The sequence below is a fragment of the Xenia sp. Carnegie-2017 genome, unplaced genomic scaffold (assembly GCF_021976095.1).
Source record: "Xenia sp. Carnegie-2017 unplaced genomic scaffold, XeniaSp_v1 HiC_scaffold_24, whole genome shotgun sequence".
Classification (NCBI taxonomy): Eukaryota; Metazoa; Cnidaria; class Anthozoa; order Malacalcyonacea; family Xeniidae; genus Xenia; species Xenia sp. Carnegie-2017.
The window spans coordinates 11640851-11665466 of NW_025813487.1; the positions used below are offsets into that span (position 1 = coordinate 11640851).

The window sequence follows — 24616 nt, forward strand, 5'->3', positions numbered from 1 at the left end:
AAATATTCATGTCATATTCAGGAGACTGCAGTTGAAGGAATGTGAATGTTGTATTTCAATTGAGGCAAGTTGCATGTCGTTAATACCCTGCATGAAAATAGAAAATTTTCCAACCTTAATCAAGGCTGATTTGGAGATATTTCAGAAATAAGTAATTAAAGCAAACTCGAAGTAATCAGCAAACGGCAATATCCATAAGAACCGTTAATAGGGAGATAAGAAGCTTCCTCCATTATATGAGAGAGCTCCTTGCCGCAACAAATGGGCAATGAAAAAGGATAAATGGATGACAAAATGGTTTTTCAAATTCCCGATGAACACACAGACTTGACTAATCTTTTCCAAATAGTTTTACAGTCATGACATTGTCAGGATTCCACCATCATTTCTCTTTGACTGCTCCACACTCTGCTATTGTCTCATTAGGGCAACAACCTCTCTGAAATTTTTGACCTTTTTGTGACTGTATCATAGAGCATTCTCTGATTGAATTTTAGTCGATAAAAATGGGCTTCACAATGCCGTGCACAAGTCTGCAAAGACCCTGACAAATTCCCTAGCTGGCCAACTACTTTTATCAAGAATTCAGAACTGAGTTGAAGGCTCCTTGAAGTCCATATATCTCCTAGTATTTTTAAATTAAAATATTTGAATATGGACTTCTTCAACTACACAGCAAGTATGCTGATGACTGATTCTGTCAATTTTAACTTCGATATGATCCGATCCGAAGCGCTTTTCTATCGACATCACGACTATAAAAAGCTCTTTGATATCAATCCTCGTAAAGAGTCAGGGCCGACTAATGACCTTTGTTGCTATTAATCAGTAGACATTTGGAAAAGTATGTTGAACGCCATTCGTACCATATATTTACCTTTTTACATGCAAGTGCATTGTTTACATCCGAAAGTTCACGGACAATGTAGCTTAATCCGACAGAATGCTGACATTTGTAGTAATTATTCTAAAACAAGTACATCCACATCGGGGATCGGGTTTCATATTATTGGACATTCCAAAATTTCAAACTTTCGATATTGTGTGACGAAAGAATTGTTTCCATTCTCATTTCATGAAATTTTTTGGAACGTTTGAATTTCTTGATAGCCCCTTACTGTCCATATGGTGCGATTTCTCAGATCGATTTGCTGTTTTTAAGGACGTCCATTTCAAAGTTGCGCGAAGGAACTGCTGAAATAGGTTTGCTTGTATCTGAAGTATTTGTTTTAAAGTAAAGGTAAAAATTCACACTTAGTTAGCAAGCGTTTTTCATTCAATAAATCCTCATCTCGCTTACTGCGTACAAATTGTACTTCCTAGTTGTCAATTCTTCCTTGGTCTTGTACATTATACCCCATTCATTCTTTGTGAGAGATCGCTAAATCTATGTTGCAATGTAGATTTTAGCAAATATAATTTCTCGGGACTTCGATTAATTCCAATCAGACCACCATTTTAAAGTCAAGGTTGTTTTTTCCAAAGCAATAAACCCCTTTCAGTTGTTCAAAACCAGTTTCAGCCCGACACTGACTTTGTTTTTAATGAGGATTGACACATTTTAAGACCTCAGACGTAAGCGCTTTTGAAAACATTGAGCATGCATGCATCAAAACTGGTTTCTGATCACCAAAGTAAACGTGTCTATGCTCAAATCTATGTGCTCTATGCTCGTGTTGAAGAAAATTACTCATCGTAGGTCAAGCCCCAACACCGATTAACGTATAATCAACAGCAACGAAAAATATACTGCGACATGGGTTTTCGTCAAATTTTTCACCGATGAATGTTTTTCGCATTTCGGCTCACGGTGTGTTTGCGTTGTAAAATTGCTCTAGGTGAGGACTTGCAGTTATCAAAACGTCATTTTGATTTCCCTTATCAACGAAAATGTCGTATGAAAACCCTACTTACGATAATGAAGAAGGTCTTAAGAAATTTGTGAGCATTGAGATGGAACAACCCGGATTGTTTCAGTCAGAGAAGACGAAGAAGCGAGAAGTGCTGTTGCTTTTAGCTGTCTTGGTGTTACTCATTTTAGTGATCACGTTCATAGCTTTATACGCCACGGCAAGAAACCATGCAGATGACACAGACGGCTATGCAGCTAAACAAGGTAAGTGGCAGAAAGATCTTACATGTGTAAAAGGTTGTTTTCTTTTGAAATGTAAACCTAATCATGCGCTGATATTGTATTTCTATCAATGGGGAATGTTGGGGATGACAGTTATTTTATCGCTGGTCAAACTAAACCATTCCAGTGATAATGTGATTTAATTAGCTTGATCGACAGGACAAGTAGGAAACGCGATATAAATGTAGGTTCACGAGAGTGAACTAAGATTCCGATCATACCAGTGAGTGTTGCACATATGAAAAATATGCAACTACATGCACTACAGGCGGAGACATTCCGTTGTGAGTTACAATGATAACTTGCTCTTCGATTCTGGTTAAAATAGTCGCAAATTTTACGCGTTTTAAATAGTTTATAACAGAAAGTATTGTATATAGTGTGTGCTTATATTCGGGCCACGTGACGAAGAGCGAGCTGCTTCAATTTAAGCTCTTGTCCCCAAATCCTAGTTTCACGTGCTAGTAAAATATAATATTTTTATTATCTTGTTTTTTGCGACATTCCCAAAGATTAATTGAAAGAACGAGTCACTGATCAGTTAATTAGTTGTTTACAGTTCACAATTGGTAAAACTGCCAGACTTGTTTCAAACTTGAAAAGTCTTATTAGACCTTCTTTTGTGGTCTTGGCTTTGACATTCATAACCTCGACCATAGTTTGAAATTTTCCCACAGATGCATATCCCGTTATCTTGTTTTGTCATTAACTTTGTTTGCTCACCTGCTAAATTGTTCTTGATGTAATCAATACGTTTGCAAAAATTTGTGCCATGCAGTGCAAAATTCCGTTTTAACATTAACACAAACTTCATACATATATAGAGCTCATGTATGTGTCTGATGTATTTCGTCTACACACGGGGTGAAGTACTTCTTCCATTCAACATCTAAGAACTTCATATCGATTTGTAAAATAACATTAAAGCATAAATGGTGTTATTGATTTGTTAATAATGTTGCATACATTAACCTTTGGCAAAACAGCACATAGTTACTACTATAGGCATAAACAATTTCAACACGTACGTTTTTCATTTGTCTTATATTTTGCAAAAATGTAAACATGTAGTCAACGTTTGCACTCGCATGCAAGTGTATTAGTCACGTTTGCTTAAGTTGAGCATGTATGAAATACAGCTCACGAATTAAGTCTAACTAAAATTTCAGATTTTCGGATAAAATTCTGACGTTCGAAGGGAACACTTTTGAGTGAAATCCAATCTAGCTATCAAACTTAATTTAAAGTCGATTTTAAGGCAAATTAGGGCATTCCTTGCAATAATTTCTGTCACCTGTTTTGTTTATGAATGGCTTAAAGTTAAAAATAGCCCCAAGAAGATTCCTGTTTTCCAATTCGAGAGTGCATTTGCCAACAGTGCAGTGACAAAAATCAACCATACAAAGATTGTTTAATGTTTCATTTTGAGGTTAGAATAGGTAAAAGGAATTAAAGCTAATAGAAATATGGCCATAGCGAATGCAAGTTATGAAAATCAGCTGATATTGTAGACAGCCAATGCTCGATTAGAACAAACGAGTCAACAAATTCACCAGCTTAACTGCAGAGCGATGGCAGATCGCGTGTGATAGCAAAGAATATACGAGTTGTATAAACTTATGTTACAAGTTCATAATTGGGTACTCCGATTTCCAAACTTGACACGCCTATTTTAGCACATGCCTGGTAGCTGATATTTGTAGTAACTTCGCGTGTGAACCCTGATTGACTCTCAGGAATAAAGAGTCTTTACAGCACTTCTTCAATCTTTTGTGTTAGTTAAGTAAGGCCACTTACAGCTTGAAGCAAAAGGAGAGCTATGCCAGGAGTCGAATGAATGAAACTTGAAAACAATTAGGTCTCGGATGTTGAAGGTTTGATGTGTCATAGCAAATTTGGTAGTTAATTTTGTCACTTTGAGAGATAAAGAGCAGAGTACAAGCAACAAGCTGGCCCATCACCACAAGAGATTGATGCAAATGTCAGCGTGAACTATCACAGATGGGAGCCAATAATTACGTATCGTGACATGAAATTATTTTGCAAAACAAAGACGACGGATTCAAATTATCATTTGATAATTTGACTCGAATTATTCAATCATAATTTCTCTCATCTTGTGAACATTTCCGGCTTCTCGGTCGTGTGTCAACTTCTACAACATTTACAACTCATTATAAATTCTTAATGTAATAGAGCATTCGTGCTCAATTTTCTCAAGCTTTTGATATTCTGTTGTAATTGCTGTTAATTATAACAAACGGACGTAAATTATTCTGAGTTCACTTGTCGTATAATCCAAAGAAACTAATCATGCCAGAGCACAGTGTTAAATACACGAAACCTTTCCAAAACGATCAAGACGAAGGAGACGGCGCTGCAGTCGCCGTAATTGGGTCGAATCACGGCTCTGCTACTCGATCAAGACGCGTTAAATTTGTGGCTTTTGTCGTGGTCATTCTTCTTATTCTGAATGTTATATTCCTTGCCCTCTTTTAAACGATCGACATCGTTACAACGAGTGCAAGAAAAGTTTGCAAGGTTTGTCAAGAGTTTGTAGGATGCGAATGTGTTTCGTGACGAGCAAGCAGTTAGATTTATTTTTGAATACAAATGTGTCGGTTGGTTGCTCGTCGATTGCTTTAGCCGGAAAATGAAGTCCCACGATTTTGTACTTGTTGTAAGTGGCAGCAATCAATTTTGACGTATTTTAAATTCACCGCCACCGGAGACGATGTCCCATAGTTAAAGCAGCCGTGGCAGTATGATGCTTTTAAATACAGCAAAATAAATTCTGTTTATGTCAATAGTTTGCATATTTTACACGGGCTGTGACCGACAGCCGTTATTATAAAATCATAAATAAACGTGAGTCATTGAAAGAGCCAGTGTATTTAAGAGCACTTGTTAAGCGGTATAAGTGATTTCTGTAGCAATTTGATGTGTTAAATGTTTATATAAAATCGAAGTATTGCATTGATGCTTAAGTGAATTATGTATATTCATACGCCATAGATATTTATAGCTAATGGATCGTTCTAATTTGCCAAGATAATTTGGCGCTTTACTGAAATCGTCTCATCCGAATCGGAGTTATACTAAACGAGTTTCTGTTCAAATATGACGAACATCTATAATCACGCTGCAAAAGTCGGGCTTTCGATATCGAAGATTTTTGCCTGATATGTATAATATATTGCAAACCACCTGCTCGACTACGTACATGGTATTAAGAACGTCGAAAGAATACCAAGTTTGGACCGGTCTCTGCAATTGTTTGCATTTTTGGCAATAATGGTGAAAGAGCTGATTTTTCACAGCGTTCAATTGCTTGATTCAAAACAAAATTTCGCCATGGGAAAATCTAATAACGCCTTGTCCGATTTTGACGAACTGCCAAATTCCTTGGGACAAAGGGCATATAGCTCTTATTGACAAGCTCTTCCTTTTACCGGCAAGGCTTCGTGAAATACATCTTAATAATCTAATTAGTAGCTTGTGGCATGTCTGTTGAGGATTTTTTAAGGCGCCAGCTATTTATCTTGCAACAAAACATAGTATGTGGTCCACTTTGCGACCTTCCTAAATACGAACGCTCTTACTCTCAAGGCATTTAAAGGCCATGTGAATTGACTTAAAGTAACCAAAGAATTTTTGTGTTTTTGAAGCGGTATTTTTCGATGAAGGACGATGATCAAGATGATCTGTTGTTAGGTGGAGCCAACAAATATCAGTCATCAAAACACTGTATCAGGCAAATGGACATTTGGGCGTGATTGTCACAACTGTCCCCCATTTTTGCACTTGTAAGAAAAATATATCTTCACTGTTATTTAAGGCACAGACTGTGCTGTTTTTCAACGTCTTCCCTTGTCTCGTTAAAGATGTTAGTGTTTTCGCCCTTTCTCTTAGAATTAGTTAAAAAGGATGAGGCGTTATAAAGAGTAAGAGAAAACAGGCCCTTATAAGGAGGACGTATTGATTCGGATTGCCTTGGCAAACATATAAGCAAGTTTATCTATTTGATTTGATCCGTTATCTAATTTTAAGATGATTAAGGTGATACGCCGCTGAGCAATCCATTAGTGGTAAAATGTTTATATTGAACGTAATTCCATCTCTTTGTCGTTGCAAACTGTGCAAAAGATCCGTCCGTGGATAAAACAGTAGATAAATAGTTTAAAAAATGATACAAAAAACAAGTAGGATAAGAAATATCGAGCCAAAGGTCAACTTGCATGCTGGCTTCATTTCAACTTCCCCTCATAAGGGAGTTCAAAAATATCGTATTTAATTGGCTTGAGAGAGTAAAATTTCAATGTCAAATGCTGGTGAAACGATTGCTTTGACTCGAACAGTGTCCAACATCATCTATCATATTTTTTAGAATGGTAATACGATGTCAACGTTTGCACAGTTATGACGTTGTTTGAAGACTATGTTTCTCGTCTGATCAATTCGCCCACGCAATTTAATTAGGACTAAGCGACAATCCTTGACCAGACGACAATTTGTGGTGAAGTCATGAAACAATTTAATAAAAATTTGTTTCATTTAAAAACTGAAATATCACAGTTTTGTAATATTACGTGTACATCATTTTGTCTGATGATGGTTTTGAAAAACCGAAATGTTGCAGATTGAATCGTCTTGTTTTTATACTTTAACTTGAGTCAGTTACAAGACGCCCTTTTTCGGATTGTATTTTATTTCATACCAAGCATCAAACTTTCGTCTATTGCCCAGTGCGAATGTTGTCAAATGGCTTAAGGATATGCTGAGAATTATTTCTAATACCATATAAACTAGGCTATTCATACAAATTGAAAGATAATTCATTCTGGTTGAGTCAAGTATAATTTTTTCCATGGAAAATCTTTTTCTACGATTTTAATAATACAGCACATTTATGAGTTCATCAAATGAAAATTAAATATTCAGATTTCTCTTGTTCCTACACTCTCGATTACGTAATAACAAATATGGTATGGTATGTGCCCGTTGCTTTTGGCAATTGATTTGAACATGTATCAATTGTAAGTGACAAGATATCACAATAAGTATGAACCATTCACTCTTTGACTTCTATTTTCTTTTCATTTAGATGGGGTGAAGACAACTCCATCTTCATCTACACACCCTCAGTCTGGCAAGCCTACACAAACTCACACCAATGTTACTTCCACGATTCCTACGCCCACCAAACCAGACTATGGACCCGGTCCTTGGAAGAAGATTCGCCTTCCCTCTTACTTTAAGCCACGTCACTATGACGTTGAGCTGGTCGTAGAGCTGGATAAGCTGATCTTCAGTGGATATGTGGTTGTGACACTCAATCTGACTCAAGAAACACCTTACATGTATTTGCATTCCAATAAACTGAAAATCTCATCTCGATGCATAAAAAAGAACGGTATGTGAGTTTGTACACTACTTAACAATCCAACAGGACCAACACTTGGCATTATATCAGAATAAATTATATGATAAGTACACTACCAAGAGGGCAAAAACATCGTGGAGCTGCACATCTAACATCTAATTCCATTTGTCCTGTTCACTTATTCTTTGTTTCAATTTTAGTTGCTATTTTTAACTTTACCAAGAAATTTGGTTTATTTAAAAATTAACGTATTATAACTAAAAGGTTTCGTCAATTTTTAGTCCCTTTGCACTCTATTGTCAAAGTCTACGCTCTCATGTAGTATATATAGCTACGCACATTTAAATGAAAACAATGAAACGCTAATTTTAGAGATTCTGTATGAAACATTTGACCCAGCATTCTTGGCTTAGGGTTAGCTGAGAGAAGTTCTTAAAATAAGACTCTCTTTTCGCTTTGCATTGCAGGCAAGTCGTTAGATCTGAAAAGGTATTTCTGGTATTCAACGAACCAATTCTACGTGATGGAGACCAAAGAGAAGCTAGCTCCAGGCGAGTACAAAGTTCGACTGGAGTTTACTGGAATTTTGGCTGATGATCTCGTCGGACTTTACAGGAGTACGTACAAGAATAAGGATAACAAAGAAATGTAAGACGCTTGTTGAAAGTGCCTTGCCCCTGTTTCTCAAGGATACGAAATGGCGTATTTTAAACACTGCATGTATCCAATACGTGTCCCAATCTAATAAACGCCCCCCTCTCTACCTAACAAGATCAAACGCCCCTCATCAATAAATACTTCTTATAAAATTCATAAACGGCCTATATCTTGCATAGAATAATAATTACTATTACTATTCTGAAATTAATAACTGAATTTAAGAATGAACGTTTGAATTAAACGCTCCTCTCTAAAAAACGCCCCTCTCAAAGAATCGCCCCTCTCTAGTGATGTAAAATATATAGATACCCGAGGTCAAATCTAAATATGTGAAGTCAAATAAGATATGAGAAGTCAAACATAGATATGTGAAGTCAAATATAGATACGGGAAGTCCAATATAGATGCGTGAGGTCAAATATAGATACGTGAAGTCAAATAATATATGAGAAGTCAAACATAGATACGTGAAGTCAAATATACATACGTGAAGTCAAATATACATACGTGAAGTCAAATAGGATATGAGAAGTCAAACATAGATACGTGAAGTCAAATATAGATATGTGAATTAAATTTTAGTGACTTTACTTGCTCTGTTGACACTTCTAAGCTTAAGCTTGCTCTTCTAGAACTATTGCAGCGACTCAATTGCAAGCGACGGATGCTCGTAAAGTGTTTCCCTGTTTTGATGAGCCCGCTTTGAAAGCAACCTTCAACGTGACGCTTGTGCGAGCAAAAGACATGATTTCCATAACCAACATGCCTAGAATGAGAAGTGAAAATCGATCTGACACAATGGTCGCCGACTATTACTATAAAACTGTTATCATGCCAACATATCTCTTGGCATTTGTCGTATGTGATTTTGGTTATCTGCATGCTACGGCTGGTAAACAGAACCAAACCTCGGTATGAAAATCTCTGTCAACTATATGCATGACTTTTATAAAAGAATGCGTGCAATGAACGAGCATTTTTCTAGCCTTGTCAAAAAATTTGGGCCAAACTCGTCAAATGGAAAGTCTGTAAATAGTTTATTCGGAAGGAGTTTGTAAGGACGCAATATAATTGATTGAACGTATAAATCGGATTCGAGCTTAAAAAGGTGGTGCATGTTGTCTTACTTGTTCAGAAAATGCCTAAATCCAAATTACTTAACAATTAAATCCGAATAAGGAAGAATTAACAGTATAACGCTTTAAGAGGAGTGGGGCAAAGAGTAGGGTGGATTTTTCTGATCCTGCGTAGAGAAAATGTTCATTTGTCAAAAATGTGTTTTTCAACAAATTAGAACTCATGTAAGTGAAAAAAGGATATTGGCTGATGAAGGGTTAGAGGTGTCTAATCTTGTAAAGAAAATGTTTTTTTCAGCGTGAGAATTGCAATTTTTGCATTTAACTTAGTTTGAGCAACGGATCAAATTTAGCATTTCTGTTTCACGTTAACATTTATAATTATGTGGAAAAAACCAAAAGATAAAAGCTTCGTATGTTATAGCTAGATATATGCATTAACATTGGCTTTCGTGAAAATAGACTGAATTCAAAAATATTGCGTGTATCTTTTAGATGAAGTATTATACGTCGAAAGGTCAAATAGATCAAGCCGAGTTAGCAAGAAGCGTTGGTGGAAAAATACTCGATTATTTCGAAGGCTTTTTTAACATCTCGTATCCCTTACCAAAAGCAGGTAAGTTGTGCTTATCCTATTGGAAGAGTTTAGGAATCTTGAATTATGTTGGTGTTGTTTTGAATGAGAAAAGTCTCGGGGACACCCGCGTACTTTACAGTGCATCAAATTTCATTATGCAGAGGTTTCCCTCTCGTTTTATGGTGTTGTGAGATATGATTGGTAAATATTTGGTCATAGATGTTAAATTTGGAAAATATGTTGAGCTCAACTTACCCAAGAAACTGGGTTACTCGTTTCTGGGTTACTCGTTTGAATCTTAACAAGTCCCTAAAAACATAATAGTATTTATAGTCCGAGACTCTATAGCATTTGACAAGGTTTTTGCACGACGTTTCTCCTCCAAATATCCATGCAGTGAAAGCCACTACGATGCCGAATTCTTACAGCTTCGTTGAATTCCATTTTCAGACATGATTGCCGTGCCTGACTTTCAGGCCGGTGCAATGGAGAATTGGGGACTTATCTTGTACCGTGAAACTGCGATGTTGTTCAAAGAAGGTCAGTCGTCCGAATCCAATCGAGAAAGGATTGTTCAAGTGATCTCTCACGAGTTGGCACACATGGTAACGTATTCTACGCGATTCAAAATCAATATCTTATACTAAAACATCAGCAAACTGGAGTGCATGTATAATTTTTTTACTATCAAACATCCCTGATGAAGACACTAGACTGAAGTATGCATGAGAGAAAATTAAATTTCAACTTCAGATCACTTCCCATTCTAGGATGTGTAAGGACACAAGTTTCAACATCAGATCACTACTGATGAAGAAACAAGACCGGAGTATATAAGGATTGTAGTTTCAACATCAGATCACTTCTAATGTAGAAACTAGACTGAAATATATAAGCACTCCAGTTTTAGCATCAGATCACTTCTGATGAAGACACTAGACAGGAGTATCCATATAAAAGACTCAAGTTTTAACATATCTCATCGCTCTTGATGAAAACGGTAAAGTGGACCATCTAAAAAATAATTTTCAAAATTAGACCTCTCCTAATATTGATTTATAAGAGTGGAAAACGTTTAATTATTTATCGACCATCTCTGTGTCGTAAACAATGTTCTTTTTTTCTAGTGGTTTGGTAATCTCGTCACTCCATTGTGGTGGGATGATCTATGGTTAAACGAGGGTTTTGCAAGTTTTGTTGAATACATAGGAGTGGACTATATTTATCCAGATTGGAACATGGTAAGATTAGAACTATTGTAGCAATTGATATTTGGAAAATTTTTTTGTTTGCAAGTCAAGATAGTTTTTTAAGGTAATCTGGTGTTTTTAAATAAAATTATCAATTTCTTAAAGTTTTTTTTTAAAGTTTTGCTTTCAGACGTTAAAAACTGTATTTTCTGCTATGATTTAGTTTTTTGCCATCTGTACTCAAACGATAGTCATTACATTCTTATTAAAATGTTTGCGAATCGGACTGGAATTTTGACGTTTCATTTTGTAAATTACATATGCTAGGAGTGTCATTATCTTCTCGTTTTTTTTCTTTCTCATTCAAGAACGATGCATTCATCAACAACGACATGTTTTACGCGCTTACTTTAGATGCTTTAGTCACGTCGCATCCCATTTTACTACCTGTGAATCATCCAGATGAAATCAACGAAATCTTTGACAGCATAACGTACAACAAAGTATGCTAGCATTACATAACTTAAAATAGCATTGCATAACTTAAAATGGCGTTACGTAACTTGGAAATGTAACTCGTCATGTTCTGTTTACCAGTGTCTTTATTGTTGTAATGATGAAACAAGTCTTCTTATTTTCTGTTGACCAGCGGGTCTTTGTTGTTGTAATGTTGAAACGTGAGTCATCCTGTTGTGTTTACCAGTTTCTTTATTGTTGTAATGTTGAAACTTAACTGATCATGTTCTGTTTACCAGTGTCTTTATTGTTGTAATGATGAAACAAGTCTTCTTATTTTCTGTTGACCAGCGGGTCTTTGTTGTTGTAATGTTGAAACGTGAGTCATTCTGTTCTGTTTACCAGTTTCTTTATTGTTGTAATGTTGAAACTTAACTTATCATGTTCTGTTTACCAGTGTCTTTATTGTTGTAATGTTGAAACAAGTCTTCTTATTTTCTGTTGACCAGCGGGTCTTTGTTGTTGTAATATTAAAACGCGACTCTCCATGCTTTCTTTATCATGCTTTCTTTGTTGCTGTCATGTTGGAACGTGACGTATGTTCTGGTCTACCAGTGTTTTGAAAAGTTCTTTTTTTGAAAAGTGCAGCTATCAAAATGTTTCTTTGACTATTGTTTTCTTTTTATAACTTACTCTAAAAGTATCACAGATGAAACTGCCAGTATTATATTGAAATGTTTATCTTTCAGGGAGCGTCTGTCATTAGAATGTTAGAATATTTCTTGACACGAAACACCTTTACCAAGGGATTGACTGTGAGTATTTGATGATGATGATGACGTTGAGAATTTTTCTTTGGAATTCATCGCAAGATGTTTTTGAATGAGGAGCTCATCAATTAAGGAAGTCGTGCATTTGCTTGTGAATGCGTTTGTTTGGTTTAATAGTCATTTTTTCATTTTTGCTTATTTCAAGAACTATTTAAACGCCTATGCTTATGGGAACGCACAGACTAAAGATCTATGGAATCATCTCACACAAGTAAGTTGCTATATTAAGTCAATTCTTGGTTATCATTAAATGCCCAATGAAAGCGAACCAAACATGTGTCTTTGAGCATTAATAAGGAAAACAAATATGTTCGAAAGGTTGTGTCAATCATACATGCGGTCAAATTTTCCCTGTCTTGACGAGGGTTGTAATAGTCTGCTCACATTAAGGGGTCAAGGAATAATGCAGTAGCTAAAAGAAATGTTGACTGTGGAGGAAATACCAAGGAAAAATATATGGTACATTAATTTACGAGTCAAGGACAGCTGTATATTTTTGATGATATTATTTTTAGCACGAACAAATATGTTTAAACTTGTTCTAACTCTGGCGATGATACTTGAAAAAATGAAACCGAGTCTTTTGGCGGCTTCGTTTAGAATTGGGATTTTGACCAGGTCTTGCTGTGATTGTTTCGGCTTTTAAATATATATCGAGATCTTTCAGCTAATTTGGAAAGTCTGTGAAAACCGTATGCATGTTTTGCTTTTCCAAAGGTTTTCATTTAAATTTCTCGAATCATTTCAAATTAAAGAAGTTTGATATGGAGTGTCGGCAAACACGTGTTTGTTTTAGTGCAAAAGCTTGTTTTATCACTTGGGGTGGGAAGGGTAGGGGCGCAGAAAATTTATTGGTCTATTGCTACGTAGACTTTTGATAGTTGTTGCCTTTAACAGGCATGCAAATCTGAAGGTAAAGACATTGATGTTGCTGAAATCATGGATACCTGGACTCTACAAATGGGATTTCCCCTGGTTAATGTGAGTGAAGATAATGGCAAGATCGTTTTAACGCAGCAGCGTTTCCTGGACGATCCAGATGCAGACCAAAATAACACAAAATTCACTTCAAAATTTGGGTATGTGCGAAAGAAGTTTCGCCTAGTACTTAAGATTTTAAAGCGAGTTTCTGAAACCTGGGAGTATCGTCGAATGTTTGTAGATAAAGATCGTCCAGGTTAGTTTAGTCTAAGGACTTTTGGTTTTGGAGTTGACTCAACTGACTCTGAAGATTACCATGGCAAAGGTTGAGGAAACGCTATTCAACACCAACACCGTGTCAGTCCTCTAGATTCCACTAACCTGGACTTGTTAGTAAGATTTTTGACTTTCAAGAGGAAGTTTTCTATGGGTTGCTGAATGTTACGTTTTTATTCATTGATTATCATTTTGTTGATCGTACGAGGACGACGTCCTGCGTAGTTTCAACTCCCTTAAACATATATTATTAATGAGGGCGAAACTGGGCTCGAGAAGGCACGTTCTATAGGAAAAGAAAATGACTTTTTTTGCAAGCATTGACGTGAAGTAAGCTATCCTTTATCTTTATTGCAATTAGAACCTTGCTCTTCCGTTGTTTTCAAAAATTCAACTACATCTTTTTCTTTATTAGTTATAAATGGAACATTCCGTTTTCAGTGGCAGTGGGCAATGAAAGTGGTAACATAAAAGTGGATGTAGCCGGCAGAAAAATCACGTGGATGAACAAAACAGCAGGTGAACATGAAAAAAATGGTATAGAATCTATTGTATCCTAAGGTTAGTTTTCAGCTCACACCCAGATAAATTTCAATATATCTGGTAAGTTATCTGTCCTTCTTTCTTCTATAATATCAATAATAATTAAAACAATGTAGTTGTGTGTTTCGATATACATGACCATTTCATCACAACTTTACATACACGGGAATTGTGGGATGTGTTTTATTCAATTGTTCAAACTTCAAAGTTATGGTAACGTAGTATTTAATGCTAGTTTCGTCTGTAGCCGAGGGCTATCTCAATTTAAATAGTTACTATTCAAACTTCATATAGTTAAAACAACGGTGGCTAACGAGCGCTGGGATTCAAGCAATCAATGGATAAAAGGAAATATTGGACAGAAGGGTTTTTATCGCGTAAACTATCCAACCAAAAACTGGGATTTACTGGCCCAGCAGTTGCAGTATAATCATTCGGTTTGTAACAAATATGTTGTTCAGTTTTCAAAAACTATATTTATCAATATTTACCTTTACATAAGCAGCCATAGAATAGATGCAAGTACGAAGTCAAAAACAAAGTCAACCTAAGCACAATTAGTTATAAATACAATAGGTTCGTCCAGGTAGTGGAGTACTGAGAAAGATTGTTGGTGTTGATGTTGATTGACGTTTCTACAACCTTAGATGATTACCGCTAAGTTATCGAAACGTCAGTCAACATCAAAACCGATAGTTTTAAGGCTCTTTTCCACTCATCGCAAAATGCTCTCGCTGCGAGCTTGCGAGGAGTATCATCTCGCGCTGCCAATTTCCACTCTTTGCTTTGCTTCATAATATATTACATGGCGGTTTGTTTTTGTTTACAATATGGCGGCCGTTGTCAATCGCCGTATTTTGTTATTACTGTATTTAAGACGTCGTATGCGAAGATGCAAGAAGTATAAAAAGCGTTTTTGGGTTAGGCCGATATTCAAAAGACGACAACAGCATGAGGAATACTTCAGATTGGTAAAAGAAATGAAAGAAGAAGATCACGAAAGCTATTTCGCCTACTTCAGAATGCTCCCTCGACATTTTGATTTTTTACTGTCTCTGGTCGCGCCTCTTATCTCTAAATGCAGCACAAGAAGGGATGCTATTTCTCCGTTGGAAAGGCTTGCTTTGACTTTACGTTATTTGGCGTCGGGTGACAGCCCTCAAAGCTTATCATTCAGCTACAGGATTGGTTTGACAACAGTACATAAAATAATTGGTGAATTTACAGAAGCAATTTGGTCTACTCTCTTTAAGAAAGGATATATTAAAGCTCCAGAGAGTTCTTTTGAGTGGGAGAAAGTAGCAGAAGAGTTCGAAAAAAGGTGGAACTTTCCTCACTGTTGTGGAGCCATGGATGGAAAGCACATTAGAATGCAAGCTCCCCCATCAGCTGGTAGCAGATATTTCAACTATAAACTGTGGCATAGTATTGTCCTACTTGCAGTTGTAATAATAATAATAATAATTGAGCTTGTATAGCGCTCATATCAAAAATTCATGGTGCTTCACAAATAAAAGAAAATAAATATCAAACTTATATAAAAGCAGTAATAAAATGTCATTTTTCATTAAAGATCACGTAAAACCAAATGAAACAAAGTTTTTAAATAAATGGCTTTTCAGTTCTTTCTTGAAAGATTGAATTGAAGAACTTTTCCTAATTTGAAGTGGAAGATTATTCCACAGTTTGGGTCCACATATCCAGGTAAACACCTGACAGAAGAAAAAAGGGTTTTCAATTATCGCTTGTCAAGGGCAAAGATTGTTGAAAATGCTTTTGGCATAGCCGCATCACGCTTCCGCATCTTAAGACAAGAAATTATTGCCCATCCGAGCAAAGTCCATCTTATAAAGCGTCATTTAATTTTTTTTATTTTTTTTGAAAAAATTAAAATTTATATACAATTATAACTACAACATACAAATATTAATGTTAAAAACTAAATCAAATATAACTAAAATCAATGTTTAAAATATCCATGATAAAGGGACAGTCAAGTGTAAAGACAACTTTCCCAATAACTTAGGTCAATATTTAAAGTATGTTCGCGAGTTGAGGCAGATCGACTTCCTCGTAGCGCAGTAATTGCTGACCTAATCAGTGCGAAAGACAGTTTACAACGCATCCACGCTAGCGTGATGCCATATTGCAGCTTTCTCTTTTGTGCCAGCAGATCAGCTAGCCGTTTATAAGCAATTGCCGTCTCTTTCCCATACCACCTGATGTTGAAAAGACCAGTGGTGTAAAAGCAGCATATTCAATCTCTCTTACTCGATCACCATATTCCCTTTTCTTAGCCATCTCATGTTGACGATAGAGTGCAGGTAGATTGGTGTTTTGGTAGCTCGACGCGTTTGGGTGAAATACCCTTACATCAAAAAATGCATCTTGCTGTCTAGACCAAAAACCTTTAGCACGAATATCTAGTCTCGCTTCTTCTTGTCTATTGGCTGTACGAGGTAATATCACTTCCCCAGAAAGAGGTTGTAATTGTGGCTCTTTCACAACTGTCGAGCAAACTTATGCCATCCACTGTGCTGTTATACCTCGAACTTCATTATCGTTATGGTTAGTAAACCACCATGAGGCATATCATCGCGTGATCGGTTGCAAAAGCCTTTCCACAAATGCAGTGCAGAGGGGTATTTTTCAATTGCCATCCATAACGTAAAATAAATGCATCTCGAAATTCCCCTTTGTTCACATTAAAGCCTTGATCTTGTAATGGAAGTACACTTAACCATGATGACGATCCTTTTTCGCTCAGTATATCTAGCTTCCTTTGCACTGTTGGCATAAATCTCTTATTTCCTGGATCATATTATCAACTTTCTTCTTTTTTTGCTCTCGTAAAATCATTTTTATTGGCTAATGGACATTTGTCAAATGGACATTTAGTTCGCGCGATGAAAAAATTTTGTTGAAATATTTTAACTATGCTCCAGCTCATGGTAAGCTCGCTGCGAGTAACTCGCAGCACTCGCAGCGAGCTTGCGAGTACGTTTTGCGATGAGTGGAAAAGAGCCATTATTCAGGACTCTACCTAACTTGGACGAAATACATCTACTCACATCTGTACTCAGGTTTGAACCATAGGTTATCGATATAAAAGACTCCAAGCCACACTTTGATGTAAAAATGGTTAAAATCGACAAACAACCAATCTATTTAAAATAACATTGTTATACAGTAGCAAAGCCCGCCCGACTTTTTCCTCCGGTTATGGGAAATATTTCGGTGTCTACTAACTATAAAGTGAATAATGATTACATGCTAATATCGCTAAAATAATTTTTCAGGTTGTTTATATGCTACTGCTATCATGTCGCCCTGTATGTGCCAAAGTCAACTTCTCTGTAATTAGTATAATTATAGTAAGATAGTTTCGAGTGAGATTTTTAAAAAGTGCAGCGAAATAGCTTGCAGTCTTTGAAAAATCCACGAGTGCATATTTAGCGGTAATTACACGAAAAAAAAAACTATACTATTACTTAATAATTTATTTTGAGATCTTTCGTGACTGCACCGTCTGGCTATGTCTCGCTTTGTTACTCTCTATCGCTTCAGAATAGCCTCGTTACGCGACGTATCTGTTAAAAACATTTACCCAAAAAACAGCAATTGCTGCTTTGTTTCTATTCTTTGCATTCTTTTGTTTTTAAAATAATCGCAATTGTGGAAAGCTTTGTTGACTTACAACTGCCCTTCTTTACTTAGGTGTTTTCATTTGGTGACAAAGCTGGTTTGATTCATGATGCATTCGCTTTAGCCAAGTAAGATACACTTCACGTTTTATAGACGATTCATTCGACACATATGTGTCATTAAATTGTAGTTACATTTAAACTGTAATTCTGTAGCTCCAAGTATAGGCAATAATTAAAACCTTACAAAATATAGAGTATTTTTTTGTCCTAAGGTAGGTAAATATCAAAATATATACTGTTAAAGTTTTTCACTGTTTTCAGAGATTCAAAGGCAAATGTACCGTTTTACGTGTATGACCCACAAAATTAACATTTCCTAAGGCCCTTTTTGAGTCACACTTGGTCAATATTGATCATGCAAAGTAGTGAAAACTGCATGCATTTCTACATCCAATATTGCTAAACTAAACTGAATTGACTTATTAACATAATAAAACACATCATTACAAGTAGTTGTAAAATGTTCCATTGTAGTGCCGGCTTACTAGAGTTCAAATATGCTCTAAATATAACGAGATACCTTAAAGATGAGAGAAACTACATTCCATGGGACGCTGCCATGACCTATTTTACGTCCCTCGCGCGCATCGTGCCAAAGACGGAAAAGGCGTACCAAGGAATAAGGGTGCGCCAATCATCATGTAGTTCGCAACATTGCTCATAATTTTTGAATTTAATGTCAAAAGATTTCATTTTTCATATTGGGATTTCTTCATTGTAGAAATACCGCTTCAAATTAATAAAATCGAACTTTGAAAGACTTGGCTTTTTTGATAATGGAACTCACTTGGACAAGTAAGGAAAAATATTAAAGATTAACGATCATATAGACTGGGATTCAAATTCCAACACTTAAGATAGCTAGGTTTCGACATCAGATGAGTGATGACGACAATATTAGAGTTGAATGTAGCTATGAAGCATGAATGCGAGAAATAAAGATGCCGTTTGAAGTAGGACGATTATCTTAGGTACCTGCGAATTGAAGGTGTATATGCTGCATGCTTGGCACGTGACGAAGTCTGTTTGAAAAAGACTAAGGAGCTATTCGATAAATGGATCAACAATGAATCTTAGTAAGTTGATTTTTAGGTTTGCGAGAAATTAACTTAATTTAAATGGTGTTTTTCGCCTTAAATTTTGTATTGTACACAAAATCTCGCATAAATTATGGACGAAACATTTTGATGGAATTACAAATATAACTGGAAATGAAAATGAGCAAATAGCGATAGTAATGAACATCGCATAAGCTCAAACAGTAAGATAATACAGTCACGCAGACATGAAGTATCATTGACAACAAGACAAATGAGGACGTAAATAACACAAGAATAAGAACAAAAGTGACGACATGAATGACATAAAAATAGGAACAAGACAAGTGTAGATATGAATGACATATGAATAAGAACAAGACAATTGAAGACATGAATGACGTAACAATGATAGCAAGACAAGTAAAGACATGATCTATGGGGGTTTACGAACAAGAAATGTTAGAACATTAAACATGAATCACTTATTGACACAAAGATATCACTAAACATTGCTAGTATATAGTATTCAGTGGTTCATGAACTTAGTAAAGACAATTTACGTTTTGCAGTCCACTGCCACCTGACTTAAGATTCCTAGTGTATTTCTATGGAATGTCTCAGAGTGGCGAAAAGGAATGGGACAAAACGTTTGAACGACTTCTGAAAACAAACGTTGCGTCAGAACGAATTAAGCTGATGTATGGACTAGCAGGCATAGCAGAACCTTGGATTCTTAACAGGTATTTAAGTTGCAGGATAAACACATGTGTATCGAATGGATTCACTTTCGATTACGATGTGAAAGCTGGTTTAAAAGTGTTCATTGTTTCGGTCTTTGTTTTTTAGGGATGTCCTTCGTATTGTTTATTTGTAGAGATTCCTGTTGTAGAGAGGTGTTTTATGTACGTAACGTTCATGTCTTCACTTCTCTTTTTCTTATTCTTGTCATTCATGTCTTCACTTGTCTTGTTCTTATTCTTATGTCATTCATGTCTTCACTTGTCTTGTTCTTATTCTTATGTCATTAATGTCTTCACTTGTCTTGTTCTTATTCTTATGTCATTCATGTCTTCACTTGTCTTGTTCTTATTCTTATGTCATTCATGTCTTCACTTGTCTTGTTCTTATTCTTATGTCATTAATGTCTTCACTTGTCTTGTTCTTATTCTTATGTTATTCATGTCTTCACTTGTCTTGTTCTTATTCTTGTGTCATTCATGTCTTCACTTGTCTTGTTCTTATTCTTGTGTCATTCATGTCTTCACTTGTCTTGTTCTTATTCTTATGTCATTTATATCTTCACTTGTCTTGTTCTTATTTTTATGTCATTCATGTCTTCACTTGTCTTGTTCTTATTCTTATGTGATTAATGTCTTCACTTGTCTTGTTCTTATTCTTGTGTCATTAATATCTTCACTTGTTTTGTTCTTATTCTTATGTCATTCATGTCTTCACTTGTCTTGTTCTTATTCTTATGTCATTAATGTCTTCACTTGTCTTGTTCTTATTCTTATGTTATTCATGTCTTCACTTGTCTTGTTCTTATTCTTGTGTCATTCATGTCTTCACTTGTCTTGTTCTTATTCTTGTGTCATTCATGTCTTCACTTGTCTTGTTCTTATTCTTATGTCATTTATATCTTCACTTGTCTTGTTCTTATTTTTATGTCATTCATGTCTTCACTTGTCTTGTTCTTATTCTTATGTGATTAATGTCTTCACTTGTCTTGTTCTTATTCTTGTGTCATTAATATCTTCACTTGTTTTGTTCTTATTCTTATGTCATTCATGTCTTCACTTGTCTTGTTCTTATTCTATTGAAATTTATGTCTTCATTTGTTCTGTTCTTATTCTTACGTCATTCATGTCTTCACTTGTCTTGTTCTTATTTTTATGTCATTCATGTCTTCACTTGTCTTGTTCTTATTCTTATGTCATTCATGTCTTCACTTGTCTTGTTCTTATTCATATGTCATTCATGTCTTCACTTGTCTTGTGCTTATTTTTATGTCATTCATGTCTTCACTTGTCTTGGTCTTATTCATATGTCATTCATGTCTTCACTTGTCTTGTTTTTATTTTATGTCATTCATGTCTTCACTTGTCTTGTTCTTATTCATATGTCATTCATGTCTTCACTTGTTTTGTGCTTATTCTTGTGTCATTAATGTCTTCACTTGTCTTATTCTTGTTCTTGTGTCATATCTTCACTTGTCTTGTTCTTATTCAAATGTCATTTATCATTTTACTTGTCTTGTTTTTATGGTTGTTCAGACAACCTTGTTGTGTTGAGGTATCCTTTGTTTAGAAAAGACATTTAACAAAAATTTCCGTTGTTTACTGAGTTTTCAAAAATACAGAAATGCGTATAAGGATATTTTCTTTGTTTAGGATATCTGTTAATAAGTGTGCGTGTTTTGTGGACTTTTCCATTGTTCATGGAGCTCTTTATCGGAGATTCAATATTTATGCAAATTCCATTCTTATGATTCTTACGTTAGATATCTACAGTATTCATTTCTTGAAAACAAAATCAAGTCGCAAGACTCAAGTTACGTCATCAGTTATGTTGCAAACGCCAATCCCATTGGACGACAATTTGCATGGAATTTCCTCAAGGAGAGCTGGTCGACAATTTTGAAAAAGTAATTCTTGATTCTACTTTTACTTTTTGTGTTTGTTGCCTACTGAAAATTGCGGTTGTTGTCAAACAGTAAATATTTTCAGAAGACTATACGCAGATAATTCGATTTTTTAATGAGGAGTTTTACAAAGGATTTTATAGAGGACTTTATCATTCAAACGCGATTTGATTTTAGCATATGGCCTATGTAGCCAAATTTTCGTTGTTTTTGTTTCACCAAAAGTAAAACAGTGACTTAACACCCATAAAAATCATAAGCTGTCAGATGATGAATGTTTGTAGCAACTTGTAAACTGCTTCTATTTAAAAGAATGAGTCCATTCTGCTTTAAATTTTAGATACGGCAGTGCTTTTGGTTTTGCAAGCAGTACTTTCGTGAGTAGCGTTGCAAGGTTTTTTAGCACCAAGTGGGAACTAGAAGAGGTAAGATAAGATCTGTCGTTTACTTCGCCAAGATTCGGTAACGTTAGTTCGTACTTCGTTCATTTAAACATGGGGATATATTTCTAAGTGTTCAATTCTTCCTTGCTATTTGGAACAAAAAAGGAATAAAACGACCTGCATAGCTGTCTTTAAAGATGGCGTCAAAGCTATCGTTTAAGATACATTACATTTCACTGATTTATCCCTCTCACCAACACCGTTCTAGCTTGAAAAGAATTCATGAATTTTATGCAACCGCAAGGTTTTACTGAGGGTTTTTCAATTTGGAAGCTTTTGTTTGCGAGTTCGTTTCGAGTTTTAATTTCGCGCATTTCAGGTCGAGAAACTTTTCAAGAAATATCCGGAGTCCGGTTCCGCCACCCGAACTCGTGATCAAATCTTGGAAACAATTCGCTCTAATATCCAATGGCGGAAGAAGAATGAAAAGCAAATTGAGGAATGGTTGTCATCATTTGGTTTGGCATAAGAAATATCCTTCTTGTTTGCTACGAACAACGATAACGGTCGTTTTATTTGCTCGTGAATATTTAGTTAGGAGTATTTGGCCGTTAATTCTTTCTCTATTTGGCCAGTCAATCTTGCTTGATATCCTATCGACGTATCATTGGGCAAAACAAATTAAAACAGCTCATTCTTGGTTATCCTAACATTTAAAGATATCTAAAATTTGTTTGATTTATTTTTAAATGTTCGTAATCGTCATCGTGTTGTCATAAGTTATTTTTATTTTAAAATTGAGCTGCTATTATTTATTTTGTCAGCAGCGCTCATATTCGATTAGATTAAGATTACATTCTTCATATTTCCAATAGGTCACCAAAGGAATTATTGTTTTAGCTCTTTTCGTAACCTACTAACTTCACCAGTGATTGAAATTCAGTCCTGAAAGTTTGAGAGAAAGAGCGAGGAGGGAGGAGAGAAAAGGGGAGGAGGGAGCGTCGCATTAGACGTTTTTTGATTTCTTAAAAACTTTGAATACTTTTGTAATATTAGAGAATTCCTTGGCAATGCTAAAAAATTCCTCGATTTTCGACATATTTCCATGAATTGTTTAATTTACATGTTTTTAAGCATTAACTGAAATTTAGGATTGATGGTAACTTTCCAGTCTGTTCTAGAGTAAATATCACAAAAGTAGGTACATGACAAGAAAATAGTTAAACACAATCAGGTTTTACTAGTGAATTTCCCGTTATAATTGTCTCATGCTACTAACCTCATGCCCACGAGACTTCCGCCTCTGAAATTTAACAGTACGCAGACATTGTTCATACTGCACCATGTACGACGTGTTTACATTAATATTGTTTGTTAGTTTTACTGGATAACACTTGTTTGCAAGCAATGAATCGCGTTTGATGTCTGTTGAATGTCACGGGATGTCAATTTATGCTCGGCTGCCTCTCTTGTTTATACGCTTTTTAAGCATTTGCATGCTATGATACGTTATGTTATTGCCCGTGTAAAAAGAAAGATATGTATAGAGAGAGTAACTGTATGATATAATCACCACACAAGACCCTTTCTGACGATTCAGATATTTTGCAGTGCAGTACAATGGCGACTTCTGTTTTTGCTCATAATTACAATATTTTTGATAAAAATGGATCATTTTTATGAAAGTCAGTCGTTTTCCTAAAACTGCAACGGTTTTCTTTTCAACAATAATGTTTGCGTGCTTACGGTGTTTGACCAAACGACAATTTTATAAAGCATTTAAAAAGAAATTATTGGATGAGGTTGAGCATGATATCAAGAATTATTCAGACCGATGTCATTGTTATCTGCCGAAGCGAAGCTGAGGCGGATAACATTGACTGAGGTCCGAATAATTCTTGATATCATGCGAAAAACAAATTCAATAATTGTTTTATTATTTACTGAAGTATTATCAAAACATATCAATATAAAACATTTTTCAAACCTACGCTAATTTGTTTGTGTCAGACGGTTTATTCAAGTTCGTCTCGTTTAAAGGTGACATGAAGTGAATTTCAGTGTTCAATATTTTCAGTCATACAATATCGACCACCTCATCTAGTTGGTTTTCTTGCCTCCATTGTACCGCAATATTATGAGAAGCATGCAAACAAATTGACGTCACACTGTTCAAGTTACGCAATATTGGCCACGTGTAAACGGGACAAACAGATTACATTTTACAACTGAATTTAAGCTAAAAATACAGTCGAAAACACATTTTAGAGGCTTTTACTTTTACAGACGATAAATTTCGATAATTTTTGCCAAAATTGATGTCGAAAGCAATTTGCTTCATGTCACCTTGAAGCCGTGTGACGTCAATTTGTTTGCACTTTAATAGCTGTTTGCATGCTTCTCATAATATTGCGGTATAATGGAGGCAAGAAAACCAACTAGACAAGGTGCTCGATTATGTATGACTAAAAATATTGAAAACTAAAATTCACTTCATGTCACCTTTAAATATGTTGCAAATGTGTTCAAAGCCAGCCTCGCCGCTTTTTTACTGTTTTCCGCATCCTTTTCCTTCAAAAGCTTTCACATCGTTTTAGAATCTGTGGCAAACATCGCTGTTGTTTGATTTGTTTTCAAAACCAGCTCTTAATGGCGTCCATATTTGTAGAAACTATTATCTGTAGATTATGACGTCATAACCATAGATTTAATTTTCTTATTTTCATAGAAAAAATCAAATGAGATGAAAAAGAACACATATCATGCATTATTTTAAAGCGATTGATATTATTTTGTTGA

The 24616-nt window shown here is 35.5% G+C and overlaps 1 protein-coding gene and 1 long non-coding RNA gene across 3 annotated transcripts; both read left to right on the forward strand.

The window, feature by feature from the left end:
* The first annotated feature begins 925 nt into the window (after positions 1-925).
* On the forward strand, positions 926-22696 carry LOC124451067 (glutamyl aminopeptidase-like). 2 transcript variants are annotated; one of them, XM_047001698.1, is made up of 22 exons: positions 926-1240; positions 1839-2116; positions 7239-7547; positions 7985-8165; positions 8810-9089; positions 9749-9869; positions 10281-10435; positions 10958-11071; positions 11389-11523; positions 12226-12291; positions 12452-12517; positions 13204-13385; positions 13919-14022; positions 14341-14483; positions 17764-17819; positions 18228-18378; positions 18475-18548; positions 18725-18829; positions 19363-19533; positions 21294-21437; positions 21775-21859; positions 22197-22696. In XM_047001698.1, exons 2-22 carry the CDS (start codon positions 1891-1893, stop codon positions 22344-22346), a joined length of 3018 nt encoding a protein of 1005 aa, XP_046857654.1. In that variant the 5' UTR covers positions 926-1240; positions 1839-1890; the 3' UTR covers positions 22347-22696. The 2 variants fall into 2 exon arrangements, with proteins under 2 accessions (XP_046857654.1, XP_046857655.1); XM_047001699.1 differs by having other exon boundaries at positions 926-1203.
* LOC124451068 lies at positions 4631-6747 on the forward strand. The gene is made up of 2 exons (XR_006950331.1): positions 4631-4675; positions 6522-6747. It is a non-coding gene; the product is annotated as an uncharacterized LOC124451068 (long non-coding RNA).
* Positions 22697-24616: the final 1920 nt, after the last annotated feature.

Coding starts and splice junctions, on each gene's coding strand:
- LOC124451067 (XM_047001698.1), top strand. CDS start 1,891: ATGTCGTATGAAAACCCTACTTACGATAATGAAGAAGGTCTTAAGAAA. Junction 11,524..12,225: donor ACAGCATAACGTACAACAAA/GTATGCTAGCAT, acceptor TTTATCTTTCAG/GGAGCGTCTGTCATTAGAAT. Junction 17,820..18,227: donor GATGCATTCGCTTTAGCCAA/GTAAGATACACT, acceptor GTTCCATTGTAG/TGCCGGCTTACTAGAGTTCA.